Source organism: Mytilus californianus, unplaced genomic scaffold, assembly GCF_021869535.1.
Source record: "Mytilus californianus isolate M0D057914Y unplaced genomic scaffold, xbMytCali1.0.p SCAF_1, whole genome shotgun sequence".
NCBI classification, from domain to species: domain Eukaryota; kingdom Metazoa; phylum Mollusca; class Bivalvia; order Mytilida; family Mytilidae; genus Mytilus; species Mytilus californianus.
In genome coordinates this window covers 109,090,425-109,113,126 of record NW_026262581.1, presented here as the reverse complement: position 1 = coordinate 109,113,126, position 22,702 = coordinate 109,090,425, and the positions used below count along the sequence as shown (strand labels likewise).

Sequence of the window (22,702 nt, the reverse complement as noted above, 5' to 3'; positions counted from 1 at the left end):
GTAATGTCATGATAAATAGACAAATATGGGCCAATTAGTTGATTGCTTCACTGGAGGAGACCCCGTGTCTAAACCACCCACTGTCAAGCAGGCAGTAATGATAATATGAATTTCATAAATTTGTTTTTGCAATTATAATTAAAGCATTAAACTATCTACAGTGAGTATATACAAAAATCCTTCTTTGTCATGGCTTCTTTCGTTTGCTTCTTGAAATATACGTTGGAGTGATCCATAAAGTAAAATGGGTTTGATTGTGTGATCATATACATGTATGTTAGTTTTTTTTTATTTTGGATTTAAAGGAAGAAAGTCTGTCTGAAGTATATAATATGATTCGGTCTTTTTTTGTAAATTTCATTCTGAGCAAAGGGAAAAGAGCCCGAGGCACTAAGATATACACATAAGTATTTGCAGTGTTGGGCACATTCAAGTTCGTGAATTTATAATAAGGGTAATGACGTACATGTCTGCCCTAGACTGAGAATGGTCGAATTTAGCTTGGAGGCATTTTGTAGTGGAGGATAACAGTATAATTGTATCGGCTTTCATTAGGCAATTGATGTGCATACAGAGTTGTACTCTGGTGCATACAGAGTTGCATTCTACCGGCTTTAAAATCCTTGTCTTCAAGGCACAGTAACGCTTTAATGCATCCCATACAAATAAATGGTCATGGGAAATTTAAACTCCAAGACGGATTGCAATGACTTTATTTCAGTAAAGTCACTCTTTGTATTGAAAAAAAATCCCTAATAATAACGGTATTATGTTCCTTTAAAAAATAGTTGTCAAACTGCTGTTTACAGTATAATTTCTATATTATACCAATGCCAAGTACTTATATCAAGAGCCATTTTACCTCTTTTGGACCATAATACAAATCATGCATGCAGTATGAAATCAATTCAACAATCTTCAACTATAGATCGATCCGGGTATAGTAGATCAATCAATACATTCTCGGGTATTTATGTTAAAGTAAACGTCACGCCTGTGTGAGTTTTGTCTGTGTAACCTAAATTTGTATCCGGCAAGGTAGAATTCGAAGAAGGTAAGGTTGATTTTATTGTGTCTTTTCACTTCCAGCCTGATTTGTTGTATCTCTTCTCTTTTAGTCTAAAGACTGTTCAGCAAAATATAGTTTTGAAAAATAAATTGATGATTAAGAAAGGCAAAAAAATAAAAGACAAAGCAGGGAAATAATCAATATGTTAATATTAGCTTCATAAAAAGCTTGTCAGGACTTGAGCATTTTGATACATACTGTACTTCGGGAATGACGTGCAGGAGATACGCATTTTAAATATATGCAACCAAAAGAACAAAAAAAGAGTTGAATTTAGTGTATGGTTGGTTCATCAAGCAAATGGGCAGTGTTTACACCTCAAGAATTACTTTGAGTACAGACAACCTGTGCATATGGCCAAATTTGGGGTAATTTGCTAATTTGCATAGCGGCCATTTTGCCTTATCATGACGGCAGCCATTACAATAGGATTATATAAGCCCTTTTAATAAAAATGCCAATATGCAAATACCTATGTCGAATGAACAATTTGTTCGCATATAGATGAATTGTACATGTTTTTAGGCTTCTGTCCGTGTACAAATGGACATTGTCTACTCTGAAATCTTTCGGCCTTTTTAGTTTAAAAATCGGAAGTGTAACCATTGTGTAATTGCTATATAAGATCAAATAAAATGACGTTAAATCGTAAAATAGCAAGATTCAAAACAGAAATACACATGCAAGAAGATATTGTTTTTATGATTTGTTGGCATATAGGGAAACACCTTGTAGGTTGAATTTTAAAGTTAAATAACTTTTAACTTACCTGCTTTCTTAAGTTCTCGGCCAAATTCTTTTAAAAACATGATGATTTCAACCTTCCCATTTCGTAAAAAGTCAAATTTTTAGCATTTTCCCTTAGAATTACACAGCATTTTTGTAAATATCCGCCAAAGGAAGTTTTTAAAGATACATTAGTTTTAGATACATGACGGAAAAGGACTGATTATCCGCAAATCTATAATAAATTATATTTTCAATCTTAAGCTAAGGGAAGTAATTTGATCAAAAGGGACAAAGTCACGTGGTGCAAAATGATTTAAATAAAGTACCTTTGATTTTGCCATATGGCAATTTGAAATATTTCAAGGAGGCAAGCATCCACTAGATTTTTGTATTTCAGAAAGATAAAATCTTTCATGCATTTTGATGGGAATTTTATTTTCAAAAATGGTAAAATAAACAAACACCTGAATTATATTTGATACTTGATACTATACACTCAATTACAATGTTTTAATCACCTACTGTTGTGTAGATATCTATTGTCCTTTTGTCCAAATCAATGAAATTGTTACCCTGAGGGGGACGTTTGAAAGATTTTATCTAACTTAGTTAAATTTTACATACTATTATATGATATTCTTACATGAGTCCTCTGAACGATTTTTGTTGCAATTTGGGATTCAAATGATTGCAAATTAAATGTAATTTTTTGTATAAACAAGATTGTTTTAGTGGTATTTTGAGAAAAATCCCTCATTCTAGAACAACTAAGTCATTGTGCAAATTGTTTCTTAATAAGGTTCATCATTAACAAATGGACAAAAATGGCTGTGTTTACACCTTAAATTTACTCTGATTACAGACATTTTTTATGATGAACCTTAAGGTCCCAAAATATGTTTTCCTTGTATTTTGAATACTAAAATAGTTGTGAATAATACATGATCTACAGTATAAAGGAGGAGCTATGGTAATAGGAATTATTTTGGTCCAGGAATTACAAATAAATAGTAAAATTAATTGATCATTGCAACAATAAGTAAATGTTATTGATGATTGGTGTAGATTGGTATGAGTTATACTGATGATTGAAGAAGATAGGTGCAGTCTAGTCGGCTATGGGGTAGAAATGTCACTTGTGATATCACAATGACATCATAGCATATCATTGAAACATAGTTGTTCAAAAGGAAATTGTTGGTTTGCATACAAATTTTGGAATAGCTAAATTTGAGTAAAAGTCTTTTTCTAAATAATTAATTGTCATCATAATCTTTGCTTTAACACAATGCATTGCAACATATGTTTTGGCAAAGTTGTTGGTCATTTCTTGAGACTAATGGAAACATGCTAATACATTTTCATCCGTAAACGGTAGAAGTTTTAAGGCCTTAAACAAATATGTAAACTATTGATATCAGAGAAACTAATATCTTACAAGAATTCCATACATTTATAATACTTTGTGATTTTAATCCAATTTTAGGAACCAAAAAGTTGTCTAAGTCATGATGCCTTCTGCTTTTATATTATAGACAAGACAATATTTAATTTATGTTATATGTTTGGTTGTTTGTATTCATTAGCAATGTAGTTACGGGAATGTCTTGTGTGACCTGTCGAACAGTAACTTTATTGACCTCTAACAATTAAATGTGTACAAGAGGCTAGCATAAACATAATAAATGATATATACATAGGTGACCAAGAGTTTTTGTAGGAAAAATAAACAATTGAATAATTAAGCAAATAAGAAGTAAAAACGAATAAAGGATAAGATATAAAGGATTAGATATAAAGATGCAATTATAACAGACAAAATTCAGTGCAGTCATTTTAACAATGCAAAGTCAAGTCATAATATTATATTAAAACGAATATAATATACAGCAACAAACGACAGCCATTGAAATACAGGCTCCTGACTTGGGACAGGCACATACAGAATATGGAAGGGTTATATATGTTTGTATATTGATATGTGACAACAATGAAATTTAAAAAAAAAAGAACTGTGGTATGTTTATACCAAAACGATGCAAAAACATGTCTACTTAGAAAGGAAAATTCGCCTATAGAAAAGGGGATTTCCATTACTCTCTAAAACGATGGTAATCTTGGAATACATTTTCACCTGTTTAGCGAAAGCTAAGATTAAAATAGAGGGTGAATGCCTTTGCGTTTGTTTGCTATCAATGAAATACATTTTTCATTACTGAAACAAATGATTCGCATTTGCCTTGGATTGCCTGAATTTATGTCAAACATTAAGCATACGAACATTGTTGTAGTCGTTATATTGTCCTGAATTAAATGTTTGAAGGTGAAGAAATTGATTTTTAACACTATCAAATAAATAATTCATAGTTGCATACGGTCAAGATGTTTCAAAACGTAGCTAAACAAAAGTTTATCAGCCTAAGGGTTTGTTTTCTTTGAATTATATTAGGTTTATATCTAGTAGCTTATTGATGTATCTTGATCGCCATTTAATATATTTTGTACTTCAGTTTTAATTGACTTCTATCCACGATTTTGTATTACAATTTCGTTCATACCTTTTTCTGATGCTGTAAAGCATCAATTGAATGTTTAAGAAATGTTCTCTCGGCAATTTTAAAATGTAATCCTTATTACCCTTGGAAAACTTGAGAATGGTATAATATTTCTTATACCACATCTTATTTGTATATCAGTTTAAAGTGCTTTTGTTGTTATGTGATATTTGCTTGTCACTGACATTAACTAGACCGACATCAGAATCCGATAAACAAAAACGCATACACTCCGTCCTGATGTGAATTCCTAAAATCAAAGGTTTCTAATATATTCTTGAATTATGCCGTACTGTAAATGCTGCGCCACAAAAAAAAAGGATCTTTGATTAGCCTTTCCCTTTACACTTATCTATGCAAATAATAGAAAGTCGTTTCTATGAATTTTAATTTCATTTCAAATGCATGGATATCTGCTTGTTAGTCAATTTACTTTGATCTTTAAAATCTATAACGGTTACAATGTATACATAGCAACAATAAGAGGTAATAACACTAGCCAAATTTATGAGGAAGCACTCATTCACAAAAAAATATGACACCTTTATAGACTTCTCTTTCATTTAAAAAGAAAAAAGCTAAATGCTTCAAAATAGAACGTGCCGTTCTGGGTTTAAAAATGTTTACTAGTATAAAAAAGTATGTTTGGTCCAGTTATACGTATAATACCAATTTCATTGATCACGACAACTGTTTCTGGATTAACCTTCAAGTTTGCCCCGATATTGACGCATTAAGAAGAACATTTTGTTCAATCTATTCCGGGTAGCTTCATTTCCTTATGTGTAACACTTGTTGAAATTTTAGAGGTTACAGAAGGGATCGAGTTGATGCGTTTTTTGTGATATTTTTGGCTGAAAAGAATAAAATCAGAAATAAAAAATATTATTAATATTATTACTATTAGAACTCAAAGATGGCAAAAGAAAGAAAGGCGATAAAAATAAACAGCAATAAAAAAAAATTAGCACTACAAAAAATATTAAAATGTATGCCAGAACCCACAAAACATGGTATAATGGTTGCTCCGGATATGTAAATCAATTTAGACGTTTTCATAGAAATAAGAAGATGTGGTTTGAGTGCCAATGAGACAACTCTCCATCCAAGTCATAATGTGTAAAAAGTAAACACAATTATAGGTTAAAGTACGGCCTTCAACACTGAGCCTTGGCTCACACCGAACAGCAAGCTATAAAGCCCCCAAATGACTCATACATATATTACCTTGATTTTAACTTAACTTTACAAATGTATAATGTTCAACGTAAGTTACTTATTTCTAGTGCTAATTGATGCAAATAGTAAACTAGGAATTGAAATAATAGATATATAACACAAAACTGTATACGTGGTATATCGGCTTGACATTTCATACATTCCTTTTTTATAACCATTTTAGCAAATAATTTCGACTTTTCAAAATCTCAAAAATTTTATGCATCTGAAACAATCATTTTTGAAAAAAATAAATGCTGTGCAATAGTTATGTTTATGCTTATCCCTCAAATGACATATAAACAATAAATAAAAACAATTCCCCCCTTTGTACATTAAATGTCTAACCCCAACTTTTGAATGAATGACTTTATTTCTCCTAAAACTACACTTAAATAGTTATAAAGATAACTATAAGGTATAGTAATTACATGTATGTGTGAACAATACAATGAAATTAACTTGGTTGACTGAATCACATTTATAACTTTGATAAATATACATATTTTTCTGATATTACAATATTTGATGAGTTAAACAGTTGATCAAATTTATAGGTATAAGGGTTTGACCAGTACTATGGTAAAAATTTCTTTCTAACTCAAATGTTCTACAATTCATAATGTAATGGTAAATTTCTTTCTAACTCAAATGTTCTACAATTCATAATGTAATGGTACTCGTCACCAATGTCGTTTGGGTCACAGAGACGGCAGACTTTGTCTTATCCCATTAAACCCTGCCACCTTCCAGACTCAATCGGCAGATGGTGACTACCACATCTATATTTGTACAATGTATATTGAGTTAAGCCATTTCAGTTGATATTTTATAGTGTGTCTTTTTATGTTGTAATGTAACACTACCATTTCAGGTAAGGGTGAAGGTTGGCGCCTATTTAAACGTTTAAACCCGCTGCATTTGTTTGCACCTGTCCTAAGTCAGGAACCTGTTTCAGTGGTTGTCGTTTGTTGATGTGGTTCTTAAGTGTTTCTCGTTTCTCGTTTTTTATAAAGATTACACCGTTGGATTTCCGGTTTGAATTGTTTTACACTTGCCATTTTGGGGCCCTTTATAGCTTGCTGTTCGGTGTGAGCCAAAGCTCCGTGTTGAAGGCCGTACTTTGACCTATAATTGTTTTCTTTTTACACATTGTGACTTGGATGGAGAGTTGTCTCATTGGCACTCATACCACATCTTCTTATTTCTATAAACGAAATTACTAGGTAAAAATGAAAAGTATTATTCAAATTGTAAATTCATTTTAAAAATACGATAACATATAGTTTAGTTTAATGCGATTCTGCCAAAAGCAAAGCATTCTTGGTGAAACTGGTCGTTGAGTTTTTGCTTAATACTTTTTGACACCTATTTATCAGCAAACTGTGCATTCCATATATTAGACATACCACATTATCAAAAATATTTTTATATATAATATCCATTTACTTTGTATACCTTTATTATTATAATGTAAACACATAAGTTTATAAAATACAACACAAATTTTACTTTCTTTTCAATTTAGGGTTTTCGCTTGGCATACCCCTATCTCACAAGTGAAGAAATCTGATGGTTTGCCCTGATGTATAATACGAGATTTGGCATAACCATACATATTCTGAATGACACGAAAACAATTGCCATTTACATTATTCTGCAATAATTTAAACAGCAGTAAGTTTCGCTGTAAAGAGTCAAACGCTTTTTCGAAGCAGATAAAAACACAATGAAACTTTTCTTTCTCAGTTTCAATAATTCAAATAATATGTGTATGGCAAAAATCCTCAATCCTCAGTCTTAAGGCCTGTTGGCACAAATTGTCTTTAATCTGCATGTTTACGCCTTCGTGCCTATGCTCAAAGTATTTTTCTCTCTGTGCATTTTAGAGGGTAGGCACTGGTTAAGATTGGGATTGAGGAACTGCAGTATCAAATCTGCCAGTTCTGTCGATATAATTTGCCACTTTTAGTAGTTTGGCTTTCGTCTCTTCGACGTTCTCGCCTTCTAGTCTGGTTTATATTGTAGCTAAATTTAGGTTTCAGATCCCGACCTCTTTAAATATTTGATGGAAAATTATTTCTCGTTCGTTGTCATAGCAAGGACACTTTTAGAGAAAGTGATGAGGTGTTTCGGGAGCACTACAGTTGCAGGACTCTTTGGCGTTGGTTTGGCCTACTCGTTTCTTGTAGTAGTTTAGTTCTGTGTAGCCAGTTCTCAATTGGGGGAATATGCTGAAATTTCTGTATGTAAACTCAGGTTCTATGAGGTTGATGTTTATCTCTGTCTGTTTGTCTATGTCTACTGCTTGGCTTAAGGCTTTGCCGATTGGTGTTGGGTATTTTTTATAGGTGTCCTGATTTTCATTCCTCACAAGTTGCTTTTTGATTGGTTCTTGGGCAGATTTGGATCATTTTAATCTTTGCTATCTTTTTTGTGGCTATTTGTTCTTATCTTAGGTTTATCGGCTTTACTCCTGTTTCAACTTCTAATGCTTCTCTGTCAGATGTTGTAGGCAAATCCATGCATAGAATAAATGCTTTTCGCTGCACTCCGTCAAGTTTTTGCAGGTCCTTTAGTTCTGCTTTTTGTCATGCTGGGCTTCAGTATTCCATGACTGATCTTATTAGACTGTAGTAGTATTATTGTAGTAGCTTTGCTGTCCTAACTGTGCTAATCTGTCTCACTAAAATATGTTCTGTCGTAGAATAATCCCTCCTAAAATCTGCTTGGTTTTCATTTCGTATATCAAGATACTTAGTAATACATAATCTTGTGTTCAATATTGAAGTGAAAAGTTTACCCAGAGTAGAGATAATAACGTTATAGGTATATGATAGTTTCGTGGATCATTTTCAAGGTAACCATTTCCCAAGCCTTTGTTCTTAAAGAAAGGAATTACATTTCATATTAACCATGCCTAAGGCATAAATACATGTACAAGCAAATATTTGATATAATTTTTTTTTACAGATTTAATTTTAATTACCCAAGACTAATCCTCTAATCAATCTATAACAACACAATTACATAACAAAATATTTTTCACAATTCACTTAATTAAATAAATAATGTGACATGTGTTCAAATGATAATTATTTAAGCTATCATATATTTATTTTCGGAAAATCTCTAATCTCGAAAATTCTCTTTGTTACATTTGTTTAGAAGAATGAACCATTTATATATTTAATAACACAATAGTCTAAATCTCTGTCAGTCGAGTTCATCGAGAAGGTCAGTAATATATACGTATGAATTTATTATCTTGCAAAATTTCACAAGCAAATGAAAATAATTTTTAAATAATACTGAACATACCAAGGTGAATGTTGTGGAAACGACCACAAATATGATGTTGAACTTCGACATTCATTCATTTATACCATGTTCACGACGAGAAGATGGTGTTGTTGTATGCAGCATAAGGGTCAGATGATTTTATATTGTATTCCAGTCCAATCTATGCATCATACGAGACTCGCGTGTCTGGTCATTAGGTATATAAACACTATTTGAATGTGACATAGACGTTTTAACGGAATTTTGACGTGCTAACCCGCAGAATAATAGTTGGAAAAGGAGTCCATGCCGGACACGTGGTTCATATTCTGAGCCGAACAGTTTTAGATCTACTACTGTAACAATGTATGTACCACTTGTTTTGCTTAGAATTCCTTAAGTATTTTTAGGACAGACAGATTTTTAATGGTAAATAACTGATTTAAATAATTTTTTCCTCATTTGAGAGATCTGAAAAGTTGTATGAATTGTATAGAAAAGGAGTTTCATTTTGTATTACTAAGCATGTCTGTTTTCAAGATTCAAGATTCTTTATTTCTCAAACACCATATAGTTACAATGGTACAAAGAAGTTCATCAAAAGTTATAACATAACATAAACACACATGACAAGATGAGAGGAAAAAATAAAATAAAGCAAAATAACACAGTAGTGGCGAAGAGTGGTGATTAACCAGGAAGACTTGCTTGAAAAGTTATAACCCTGATAAATTTGCACAGCTTTTTTAACTTATTTTTTAATTTTAACTGAAATAGTTTTCCAAACTTTAGTATATTACTTCTGTGCAAGAAAAAAGTATCCAAATATTGTGCTCAAAAGTTTGTCAAAGAACTACACTGCAAAATGTAATGAAATTCATCCCCAATCTCGTTACAATGACATAAATTACAATATCTGTAGTTACGTTCAATTTTATTCCATCTACCAGTTTCGATGGGTAACTTGTGGTTTCCCGTTCTAAATCTACAAATTGTTATTCTATCTTTATCACTTAAAATATTCAGATATTCTTCATATTCAAATTTTTTTTTAAACAATTTGTAGGCCAAACCTTTTGATGAACAGTCGATATCTGCTCTCCATTTCTGTTGAATCTGATCAAATATCCTTTGTTTTAAACTAATACCCAACCATTTAGGATTAAAATTTCCTTGTGACAACCATATATTGCTGTATCCACATCTATCTAATGTATCTTTAACGTATTTTAACCAATCTGACCTAAATTGGTTGTCAGAATTCTTCAAGAACATGTATCTGTATAATATTTTAGCAATCCTGTTATTATTCCCATTTACCATTTTTGACCAAAAATTAACCATACGCAGCTGTATATATAAAGACATGGGATAAATACCAAGTTCACCATAAATCATAAAATTAGGTGTCGACTTCTTAAGGTTTAGTAACAGTTTACAAAATTTTAAGTGCACTCTTTCTATAATATCAGTATTACTGAAACCCCAAATCTCGCATCCATATAGTAGGATTGGCTTCACAATTTTATCAAATAGATCATATTGAGATTTCACTGACAAGTTGTGCAACCTCCCTTTTTTCAATACTTCATACATTGCTTTATTTGCTTTTCGAACTAAAATTTTCTTAGCACTCATAAAGCTACCTGTTCTTGAAAAATTCAACCCAAGGTATGTCAGTTCATTAACTATCTCCAATGCATCTCCATCATATATAAAATTAATATTTTTGGGTAATCTACCACTAGAAAAAATTATAATCTTAGTTTTACTAGTGTTTACTTTCAATTTCCAGGTTCTGCAATAATCATGGAATATATCTAATTGCAACTGTAGATCAGATGCATTATCAGAAAATAACACTGTATCATCTGCGTACAATAACACAAAAAGTTTTAGGTAGATATCAAACTCATCCTCTATTTCATCAGTAATACAATTTAAACCACATACATTTTTTTCTTCAATAAACTGCTGAAGATCGTTCAAATATAAAGAAAATAAAAATGGAGACATATTTTCACCCTGTCTTACACCAATATTGCATGAAAAGTATTCTGACATTTCACCATTATATACAATGCGAGATTTAATACCAGTGTACATATTAAAAATTACGTTATACATTTTACCGTTAATATCATTTATAAGTAATTTATGCCAGAGACCCTCTCTCCAAACAGTATCAAAGGCTTTAGCAAAATCAACGAATGCACAGAATAGTTTCTTTTTCTTATTTTTCATGATACTAATAAGCATGTAAATATTTTCAGAGCTCAAAGAATTTAACCGAAAAATAGTGTAAATTTTTAAATGGCACTATGTTTGCATCCGCAATGAAATATTCATTCATTAATAATTAATTTGATACATCTGAACAAAATTGACAGGACATTTGCGCTTTTTACCTATGAAAGTTTATCCGTAAACTGAACAAAATTTACCAAAGTCATGGAAAGATGTTCACATAAACTTTGAAAATTCTTCCGAACAAACGACAAAATCAGAAAAAATTATTCGGGTAAACCCGACATATAATAATTTTTTTTATAGTATATGTTTCTGAGTAATTGATAGAGAAAACGAAACCTTTATGGATGAAACATTTAAGTTTTGCCCTTAATTCTACAATTAGCTTTCTAATTCGTGGATTTATAATTTATTTGAAACTATTTTCCTCCTGCGTCCATTTTGTTGCATGAATAGTCCGAGGAACTGTACCATCCTAGTTTATCTAGAAAGCTTGTTTCAATTTGTGAAGACGGAAATTTTATTTCTTAAGCACCTTCTGTACATGTTAATTTTTATACGCCCGTCAAATTTTTGACGGGACGTATTATGGTATACAAATGTCCGGTGTCCGTCCGTCTGTCTGTCCGTCACTCTGTCCGGCGTAAACATGTCGCACCGTAACTTGAGAATGACTTATCCAAATTTCATGAAACTTAAATAGTTGTTTCTTATGATGGTCAAACGATCTGTATACTTTTTGGTGAAAATAAGATCAAAACCTTTTGAGTTACGGGACTTAGTAACTAAAACAGGTGTGTGTATTTTTTCACATGTCGCGCCATATCTCAAAAACAATTTATGATTATTGCTTAAAACTTTACACACTTCTTAGTTATATTGATCTTAAGATCTGTATACTTTTTGGAGATGATTCAAAATTTTATTTTAGAGATATTGAGTATTTTGTTAAAAAAGGGGGAGGGGTTTTTCACATGTCGCGCCGTATCTCAAAAACAGTTTATGATTATTGCTTAAAACTTTACACACTTCTTTGTTATATTAATCTAAAGATCTATATACTTTTTGGTTTTGATTCAAAATTTTATTTTTGAGATATTGATTTTTTTTTTAAAGGGGGGGTTTTCACGCGCCCGTATCTCAAAAACGATTTATGATTATTGCTTAAAATTTTACACACTTCTTAGTTATATTAATCTAAAGATCTGTATACTTTTTGGTTTTGATTAAAAATTTTATTTTAGAGATATTGAGTTTTTTGTAAAAAAAAAAGGGGGGGGGGGTTTTCGCATGTCACGCCGTATGTCAGAAACTATTTATGCTTATTGCATAAAAATTCACACACAAGACGACGGGCGTATCATGCGCTTATGGCGCAGCTGTTTATTAGAAAGAGTCATGGTTGTTATAAGGAATTACTTCCATCCACCCTCTTCAAGTGTTGTCGTTTTCATCTGACACAAGCATGATGGTATGACGTCTAGACCACAGGCGCTTGGGTATATGATACAGATATTTTTTGGGGGATTTTTTGTTGTTGATTAAAATATTCAATTTTCTATATTTATACTTATATCTATCACTACTGCGCATGTCTCTCCTAGTTTCGAGTGATTTTACCAACTCTTGAGACAACCCCCATTTTTACTATCCACACTAAGAAACAAAAAGGCAACTAACTCGACGCCATCTTGCGTGCTATAAATTAATAATAAAATTGACCTATCTGGATTCTCCGTCGATTTTTATGGAAAATTTGCCTTTCTCGCAGTCTGATCGCAGACGTCGTTTCTATTTATCAAATTGGTATTGTTCGTAACATTTTTAGCCCATCTCAAGCATATAAAAAAAGATTTTGACTATTTTCACTAAATTCAAATTTACGTGCCCGGAAGTTTACTGTTAACTTTTTCCCGAACTTTTGTTAAAGGGAAGTAATTTTTTCCCGGACTTTTTCGGAACATCTCTGCAAGTACACATGAAACAAATAAAGGGATACGATGATTTCCGAACTATTATAAATCTTTTTATTATATGCTTGAGATGGACTAAAAATGTTACTAACAATACCCATTTGATAAATAGAAACGACGTCTGCGATCGGACTGCGAGAAAGGCACGTTTTCCATAAAAATCGATGGGAAATCCAGGTAGGTCAATTTTATTATTTATTTATAGCACGCAAGATGGCGTCGAGTTAGTTGCCTTTTTTTGTTTCTTAGTGTGGATAGTAAAAATGGGGGTTGTCTCAAGAGTTGGTAAAATCACTCGAAACTAGGAGAGACATGCGCAGTAGTGATAGATATTAGTATAAATAAAGAAAATTGAATATTTTAATCAACAAAAAAAAATCAAAAAAAAATGTCTGTATCCTATACCCAAGCGCCTGTGGTCTAGACAAAAATAACCACGAAATGTTGATACATATTATCGAGACCATGCATTGTTAATTGTTTATTTTAGACTTTTTTGTAATTTAGATATGTTACAGTGAATTTGTATAATCAGGGATTATGTAGAATCCCTAAAATTTTCAGGGATTATGTATAATCACTGGTTAGTTTAGGGATTATATATAATCACTAAAATTTTCAGGGATTATGTATAATCACTAGAAAAAACGTCAGGGATTATACAGAATAACTGAAATGATATTAAAATATATAACATATTGAAATATATTAAAAGTTAACCGTAATATATCAAAATAATAACCTTAATATGTTAAAACGTTAGGCATAATATATTAATATGATAGACACAAAAATACTGAAATGTTATACACAATATAATTAGATGATAAGCACAATATAATTAAATGATAAGCAAAATATATATAGAATAATTGTTTGTTTTTTTTTTAATACCAAGCGAGCCCTTTTTGACACTGACTATCAGTATTAATAATATCAAGCAAGCCCACAAGGGCGGGTTGATGAAGTCAGTATGAAAATATTAAATGGCATAATGATTATTCTTTTTATCTGATTGTTTTAGCAATTGTTTTTAGGTTGAGAATATGAAATAAAATGAAATTGTCATTAAAACTATTTTAATGCGTACAATCGTTTTGATAAATGTTCGTCCATTGTATGAATGAAGTCAAATGTTATGCACAATATTTTAAAAATAAACATTTTATTTACAAACTAAATTTGGATGGCATCGACTATTACACATGTGCCCTGCTTTTCTACAGGCATATCTATCAAATTCACATCTGTTTTTACCACAATATCAACATTTAAAAACAACCTTGTCCTCCATATTGAATCAGATTTTATGGCACGTCTCAGAGAAATAGAGTTTTCAGCACAAACATCTGAAGGAACCAATGAAGGGAAATCAGCAACCTCAAACTGATTTCTTGTATTAAAGATCCGAGCAGGATTCCATGCTATATGGCAAGGCGATATCCTTCTACAGTCTTTTCGTGAATAATGACCTTTATGTTTTTTTGGGATCTCCCTTTCCTGGAACCACTAGTGGAATTGGTATGATCATGGAAGTAATATTGAAAGGAATAACAACAACGCCAGTTAAATATTACTTCCATGGTATGAGATATGCATATGCTGCATTTTGTTTTTCCTCTGCAATTTGCATTAACTTTTGAGCATACATTTTCTTCAACCCAAGCAACATCTGTGCCTGTGCCGAGCTTATTTGTTAGTGACATAATGAGGTTCAACACTTGAATAAAATGTAAAGGGAAAAACTCATCACTTAAGATTCACATAGTAGATCAGGAATGAAAACTGTTTACTTAAACTTTCAAGGAATAAGAAAAAAAAATGATAATTTGTCTATGTTAATTTGTTTCATCATCTTTGGAGCTTTTAATTATTGATAATCCCTGAAATCATATTAGAGAATTTGTAGAATAATAATTAAAATTATCAGTGATGATATAAAATCACTGGTCATTTTCAGGGAATCTATATAATCACTAATGATTTTAGTGATTCTACATAATCCCTGAAAATTCAGGGATTCTACATAATCCCTGATTATACAAATTCACTGTAACAGATATACGTTTTAGTATGTTATAAATCAAATATGAGAATTTGAGTCAAATCGGTGAACATGAATTTGACAGCTAATGCCCCTTTAACATCATATCTAGAAAACATCCATATATATTTGTGTTGATCCTGGGGTTTCTAATAGTGAAACACAAATCTTCCGCATTTCTACAGGTAGGGATATTTATTCAAAACTTGATGCAGTTTGCATTTTAAGGTTCATGTGGACCCTTTGGCTAAAATGGCTGCATTTTCACCTCAAAATTTACTCTGAGTACAGACATACCTGAGTATCTGGAAAAAAATTAAGGCATAGCATGCTCTAGATAAATAAAATTCAAATACATTTTCTCTTTTAGAAAATTAAAAACTTAACTGGATTTTGCTGTGCACTTTTTTCATTTCTCCAGAAGGTGCCAAAATAAACAAATTTGGGAAAGAGGTTTGAGAAATTCCCCACAGGTAATAACTGAAGTGACCTGTATTGATTGACATGGACAATAGATGGACAATAGATACCTGACAATAATTAGTGATTTAAACTGTGTACCTGAGTGGACCATATCAAGTGAAACTCAACTGTTTGTTAATTTTTATCATCTTTTCCATGGACGAAAAAAAGTGCACAGCAAAATCCATTTAAGTTTTAAATTTTCTTAAACATAAAATGCATTTGAATTTTATTTATCTAGGGCATGCTATATCTCAAAATTTTTCCAAATGCACAGGTTTGTCTGTGCTCAGAGTAAATTTTGAGGTGAAAACGTAATAACGCAGCCATTTTAGCCAAAGGGTTCACATGAACCTTAACGAAGTTGTTTAGAACAAATTTTAAAACCTATTGAATCAAAGCGAAGTTCAATCTAGATCAGATTTTTTTTATAATTACTATCCTTTGCAATGAAGACATGAGAATACGGGAAGACATATATGTTTTTGTGTGTTTAATATAAACATTTTTAAATGTCACACCCGAAAAACCCAGACGTAAACTAAATTCAATACTTCAGAAACAGTATACCTTTTAATCAATAGCACCTATTCAATAAAAATCTTTGAGGCGAAACAAATAACCAGTTGGGAGTATTTTAAATTTTCATTTAGATGAAAGGTCGTTAATGAGGGTAAGTGAAGCATATAGCTACGGGACAAGTACACGCAAATTGTGATTTTAAATATAGTCATTTAAGGTAAGCCTCATTTTATATATAGAAAATAAATTTCTTAATTCATTTTCAGACGTACAGGCAACAGGACAATTATTTGAAACCCTCAATCTCTCAAAAATGATTCGAGCGATCTGTTCTTCAAGTACATGTCGGAAAATTGCGAACACGATATGGATTCCGTATATTATGTGTGGATTTCTCTTGCTCTATATTACATATTCTCCAAGAAATCATATACAGATATTTCAACGCCAAGAAATTAAATTAGACAATGGAGTTGTTGAGCAACATACCACAGAAACCAAAGTTCTCATCGAAGAACGTGATCATATTGTGATGGGAATATTAAGTGCAAATGGAAAACAACGTTTTCGAGATACTCAAAGAAAAACTTGGATAAAAGCAATGCTTCGTATGCAACATATATTGCCATTTAGAATAACTTATAAATTTTTACTAGACGAGCCATCTTCTGAGTCAATTGCCGAAAATACATTAAATCATGACATTGTATATTTAAATGTAACAAATCATGGACGAGCTGTAAAATTTGGAGAAAAAATGTACATATGGTGGAAATATGTTCATAACGTATATCCTGATGCTCTCCTTGGGGCTAGAATAGACGACGATGCATTTTTGTGTGTTCCACAGGTATTCTTTAGACTAGATAGCATAAAATCAAGTAATCTTTACTATGGCTGGAGGCATGGAAAGTCAAGACAAATAAACAGGGATAACAGAGTAGACGAAATGTTTTTATTTTTAGGACGTGATCTCATGTCTCGTATTTCTGAAAGAACTTACTGTGGTCAGGCAAAATGCAAAAATAAAGATCACTTAATTGACATAGATTTTGGGGATACTTCCCTTGCAGAATGGCTGTCTATCTACAGTGATAAGATTAATTTTATTTCTGATAACGACAGAATAGTACAGTGCGGAGCTAATTCTCATGCAATTTATAAGAAATATTTAAAACCTGGTTTTTGTCTCAAACAGTTGGTTTTTCACAAATCGACATATGAAATGATAGAACTTCTACAATCATACAACGACTTTGCATTTATGGAGAAAGACAAAGTTGAACAATCCATTACAAGTGATGTTTCTGAACGAATCATTATTAGTGGTGTGTCTGGGTCCATATTTTCTGGAGACGTGGTAAGAAAAGTTCCCCAAATTAGTATAAATACGAAGATCACAACATTTTCAAACGAAAGTGACTCTAAAATCTGTGCTAATTGGGCCGTGGTTACCACCATTCATCAGCCATCTAACTCAGTACGAAATATAGCAAAACACCCCTCCTGGTGTGTCGTAATTGTGGCAGATGTGACTACGCCATCGGAAGACGTTTATTTGAAAAGTGTTGTAAATGACGAAAATAAAAGCAGAGTTATATACTTATCGATTAAAAGACAAAAAACTTTATATCCTTTACTATCAGATGTTATCCCAGTAAAACATTTTGGAAGGAAAAATATCGGATACATGTATGCTATTCACCACAAAGCAAAGTATATTTGGGACTTTGACGACGACAATAATGGAGTATTTGATTTAATCGAGATTGAAAGATTAACCAAAGGAGAATCAGTCACAGTTTGTAATGACAAAGGAAGTAAATTATTCAATCCTTATCCTTATTTTGGAGTATCTGAAACACGTGTATGGCCAAGAGGATTTCCCTTGGAGTCCATCAAAGATAATAAAACAATACCACAGATATGCGACACAAAAATTTCCGTAAATGTTGGTGCAATACAGTGTCTTGCTAACGAACAACCGGATGTTGATGCTATTTATCGATTTACCCGAAATGTGCCATTTAACTTTTCAGCAACAAAAGAAACACATAAGCCATTTGTTGTACCAAAACAAACATTTTCCCCCTTCAATGCGCAAGCCACGTTGTGGACGTCGTCAGCATTCAAATATATGGCGTTACCAATAAGTATAAATGGACGTGTTAGCGATATATGGAGAAGTTACATAGCACAATACTTTTTTTATCGGTATGACTTAAGACTAGCCTTTTCTGTGCCATATGTTGTACAAGAGAGAAATATTCATTCAATTTCTGGAGATTTTAATGCAGAGCTGGATATTTACGAAAAAGTGGGTGCTCTTTTTAATCTTGTGATGAACATGAAAGATGATAACCTTATTTCCGTTTATGAAAATCTTTACAGTAGAAATTTTATTGAAAAAAGTGACCTCACTTTTATAAAGGTATGGATGGAAACATTTCTGAAGGTTACTGGCAGTAATGTATGATTGAATAAATGTATCCATAGTATTTAAATTTGATAAATGTTAAAGCTTAATGTATTAACGTTGCACAAAAATACAGACTGAGTCAGCAGTCATCCTTGCGATAGAACAATTTTCTAAAAGTTGAAAAACTGAACGAACAGATAAACGCTACCCACTTCGTAAGACAAGAAAGTATGAAGTAAAATGCAAATTATAGGAGAAATATTAGCGTCGTGTTCTTCCAGGAGTCAGCATTTGCGAATGAATGTGAAAAAAGTACATAAAAAATATTGTTTTAGTATTCAGGTCCTATTTGTTGTCTCGCCTCCGACGAAAGTCCCAGAATGCGAGGCGTAGGGATTACAATCCGTCGACGGCGTAAACTATTTGTATAAAGCTTAATATTTCAGAAGGTAGAAGACCTTGATGCTTCATACCTTGTATCCAGGTGCCTTGATCTCTTTCTCATGTTTTAGCGACTGCTCGAAAATTACAGTTTTTTTTTGTCATGTGAAATGTGAAATGTGAAATGTGTCAGATATTACGAATAATAGGATAATTGTATTTAATATATGGTTTCCTTGCTAGGTCTACATAAAATAGTATAAAAATAGGGAGATGTGGTTTGATTAACAATGAGACATTTATCAACCAGAGTAAAATGAAGTGGTAGTAAGCAATTATAGGCCACCGTACGGCCTTGAACAATGAGAAAAACCCATACCGTATAGTCAGCTTTAAAAGGCCCCGACTTGAAAAGCAATAAGTCAAGTGTATTTGGTGTATAAAATAATTGAAAGGTGTACATGTCTAACTGACAGGTTTCATCTAACCTTTACCTTAATTTCATAGTTTATTGGACAATGTTTAGTTTTTGTGGTTTGGTCTATTTCTGAGATAATATAAGCAATAGGGCCACTATATTTGGTGTATGGAATGATTGTAAGGTGTGCATGTCCGACTGACAGGTTTCACCTGACCTTTACCTCATTTTCATGGTTCATTGGACAGTGATAATTTTTCGTGTTTTTGTCAGTTAATTAGATTCTATAAGCAATAGGCCAATTATATTTGGTGTATGGAATGATTGTAAGGTTTACATGTCTGTCTGGCAGGGTTCATATCCTCTTGATCTCATTTTCATGGTTCATTGATGATATTAAATTTATGTGATATATGTAGTAAAACCTTCATATTACAGACTTTTATTAGCATAAATTCAATCATAAATGAAGCAAGCGAGACATTTCATCGTGTGCACTCTTGTTATATTTTTATTGATTCATTCAACTCAAATTGTTATCATGCTTAATTGTTAGAAGCCCTTTTTGACCACATGAGAGAAAATCAAACACTTGTTAGGTCTACAGTTTTGCCCCCAAAAGTCGGTGACTAGGACTTTTTACATTATTCAAATGTGAGAAATTAGAAAAGTTTGCCAATATTTTATATTTCTTGCAAAACGTTTTGTTGATTATTGTTTGGTCGTTATCATCCTTTAAAATGTGTCATTTTCACCCCATCAAATTTACCCCTAACACTTATTTTAATGTGGACTGGTCATTGTTATTGAATCTTACGCAGTTCGATTGGATGAAGTTGTAATTGCTGTTTCTTAACCTGTTTACCTGCTGATTTTTTAGGTCGCCAAATGGCCTTTAACAATGAGCAAAACCCATAACGTAAAGTGAGCTTCTAAAGGTTTCGACATGACAAAATGTGAAACAATTCAAACGAAAAAACCAGCGGTGTCATTTATGATAAAACAGTAAACGCATAACAAATATGACGGAAAGCAACCAGCGACAACCACTGAATTTTTATCTCCTGACTTGGGGCATTTAAAGAATGTAACAGGGTTAAATATGTTAGTGAGCGCTCAACCCTTTCCTCAACTGGGACAATGGAGTAACAGAACAACATAAGAACAAATCATAAAAATCAGTTGGGAATTGCTTGATTCACCAGATTGGCACGAAGCACAAAAACAACTAGCATAAAGTTCTCAACTACCGTCTGTTATTAATAGTAATCCAGCTTATTTTACGGACATGTTTTGTTTTGTTTGTACAGTCTGGTTTAACAAGAGAAAGAATGGGAAAAAATATAGAAATTTTTCAAAATGCACGAGGAGACAGGAAAAGTGCACTTGGCATCAGTCTTAATCAGTAAAGTAAACACTACGCCATGATTTGGGGAGAAACATTTAATCAAATACTTACAGAAAGTATGACGCTTGGAAACTATTTTGTTGCTTTTGCTTAAAACATTGATAAAAAAAAACAAAAAGTATACACAATATATAATCATTTATTTATAAGTCGTCATTTCTCCAAACCCTACTTGCTACTAAATAAAGTACTTCAAAATTAATTATGATTAATAACATATCTCATGTAACTAGACAAACTTATCAAACCAGAATGGAGCTAACTTTTATACAAAAAAAAGGAGATAAATATTGCGATCCAATTATTGCTTTAAGTTAAAGTGCTTAATCGATCTAACTTGGAATTGATTTTATTACATAGCTAGTTAACAACGAACAAAATACAAAAGCTTTTATAAAATATAGAGAAGGAATTGACCTTTTAGTATGTAGACAATAGAAAATGACAAAAGGATTATGATGTACATGAAGTAAATACTTGCTTAGTACACGCATGCAGTTAAAACTATTAGAAATGAAAGAAAATGTTAGAATTATAAATAAAATAAGTAAATAGGATAGTTTTTGTCTCGCCTGACATAGGTGTTGCTTTTTTGGCGGCGTCAACATTTTTGTAAGTTTTCTGCTTGAGTCAGTCTGATAAGACTTACTATCAAATACTATCAGTACATATCAGTTTGACGACTATTTCGAAGCCCTTCGACTTTCAATTGATAAGCAATTTTCAATGTTTCTTAAATTTTCTGCTTAAGTTGGTTTGATCAGAACTACTTATGATAGACAACGATATTTTTTATACAGGTGGAAACCCAGTTGAAATTAAACAAAAGAAATGGAACTCTTTATTAGAGAAGGTAAAAAAGGTCAAGTTGGTAAATTTGAATTGTTTACATCAGTTTCTATGGCCTTAAAAAGTTTAATGAATGTGCATAATTTAGAATTTTATGCATCTTCTGAATGTGTTTTCACTTTAATTATGGTATGGAGCTTCGAGATATTTATAAATTTTTAAATTATAGACAAATTCTCACAAAACAGTCGATTGTGGTAGGTGCAAATACATGTGCATCTTTTTTATGCATAAGCATAAATTCCGCCAAAAAAAATTCCAAAGAAAAATAATAGATTGATCTTTCCCCCCGGCGACAGTTTTTTGGGAAAAATCCCCAAAATGGGCAATAATGTCATCTAAAAGAGAAAGTCGAGTACACCTTTTTGTGTTTAGGCGTGTTCGAGTTGACTATTCTGTCTTGAAAACGTATAAAAGAAAAATATTTGATACATCAACTCACTTCAGATTCTATTTTTTTTATTATATTTAGGCTATATGTTGATATAATAACATTAAAAATTAATAGTACTAAAAAATTAAATATATGGGTCAAGTGAAAGCCTTTCTTATGAGTCATTACAACAGAGTAGGTGTGTTCGAATAACAATTTTTTACAAAAAGTACTTAACGACAGACTTTACAAGTGTATCTTAAAAATGCAAAACTTCAAAAAAAAATTCATTTTCTGTGTGTGTTATCTAGGATAATTAGTCTTCAACCTCTGAAAATGTTTAGGCTGCCCTTCCACGAAATTTTTAATTAGAATTTTTAAAAATATTTTTGAACTTGAATCCTGACTGAAGAGTTGCATTAATTATCAGTTTGACGACTATTTTGAGGCCCTGTCCTCTATGTCATGGTCCATATGTCATGGTCCATGAACTTTGAATTAATTACCAATGTTGCTGTCCATCAGATTATCTTTTTCTGAATTGTCTGCCGGCAGGTGAGACACATCTCTGTGTCAACAGTTTTGTTCTATTAATTGAACAGCAGAATATCCCCGTCACATTTTAATGAATAGGCGAAGTCATGTGTATCAATATTTTGATAACTTTAATCGTGAACTCATATGTCAGTAATAGTTATACACCGAGGGATAGGTATATTTTACAAATGTAAAGTTGTTTTGCATATTCCC

At 31.9% G+C, this 22,702-nt stretch overlaps 2 protein-coding genes across 4 annotated transcripts in view; both read left to right on the top strand.

Annotated features, from left to right (window-relative positions):
- The first annotated feature begins 964 nt into the window (after window positions 1–964).
- LOC127730070 (uncharacterized 37.6 kDa protein in cld 5'region-like) overlaps window positions 965–22,702 on the top strand; it is a 30,935-nt gene continuing 9,197 nt past the window's right edge. Inside the window, exon 1 of one of the 2 annotated variants that reach the window (XM_052238475.1) lies at window positions 965–1,054. The gene's annotated coding sequence lies outside the window, so the exon portion shown is untranslated. Of the gene's footprint in view, window positions 1,055–16,244; window positions 16,322–22,702 lie in introns of those variants that run through there. The other variant, XM_052238484.1, reaches the window with a different exon arrangement.
- On the top strand, window positions 9,079–18,860 carry LOC127730054 (uncharacterized). Of its 2 annotated transcripts, none has more exons than XM_052238115.1 (2): window positions 9,079–9,219; window positions 16,371–18,860. In XM_052238115.1, exon 2 carries the CDS (start codon window positions 16,418–16,420, stop codon window positions 18,578–18,580), a length of 2,163 nt encoding a protein of 720 aa, XP_052094075.1. In that variant the 5' UTR covers window positions 9,079–9,219; window positions 16,371–16,417; the 3' UTR covers window positions 18,581–18,860. The 2 variants fall into 2 exon arrangements, with proteins under 2 accessions (XP_052094075.1, XP_052094067.1); XM_052238107.1 differs by lacking the exon at window positions 9,079–9,219 and adding an exon at window positions 16,180–16,255.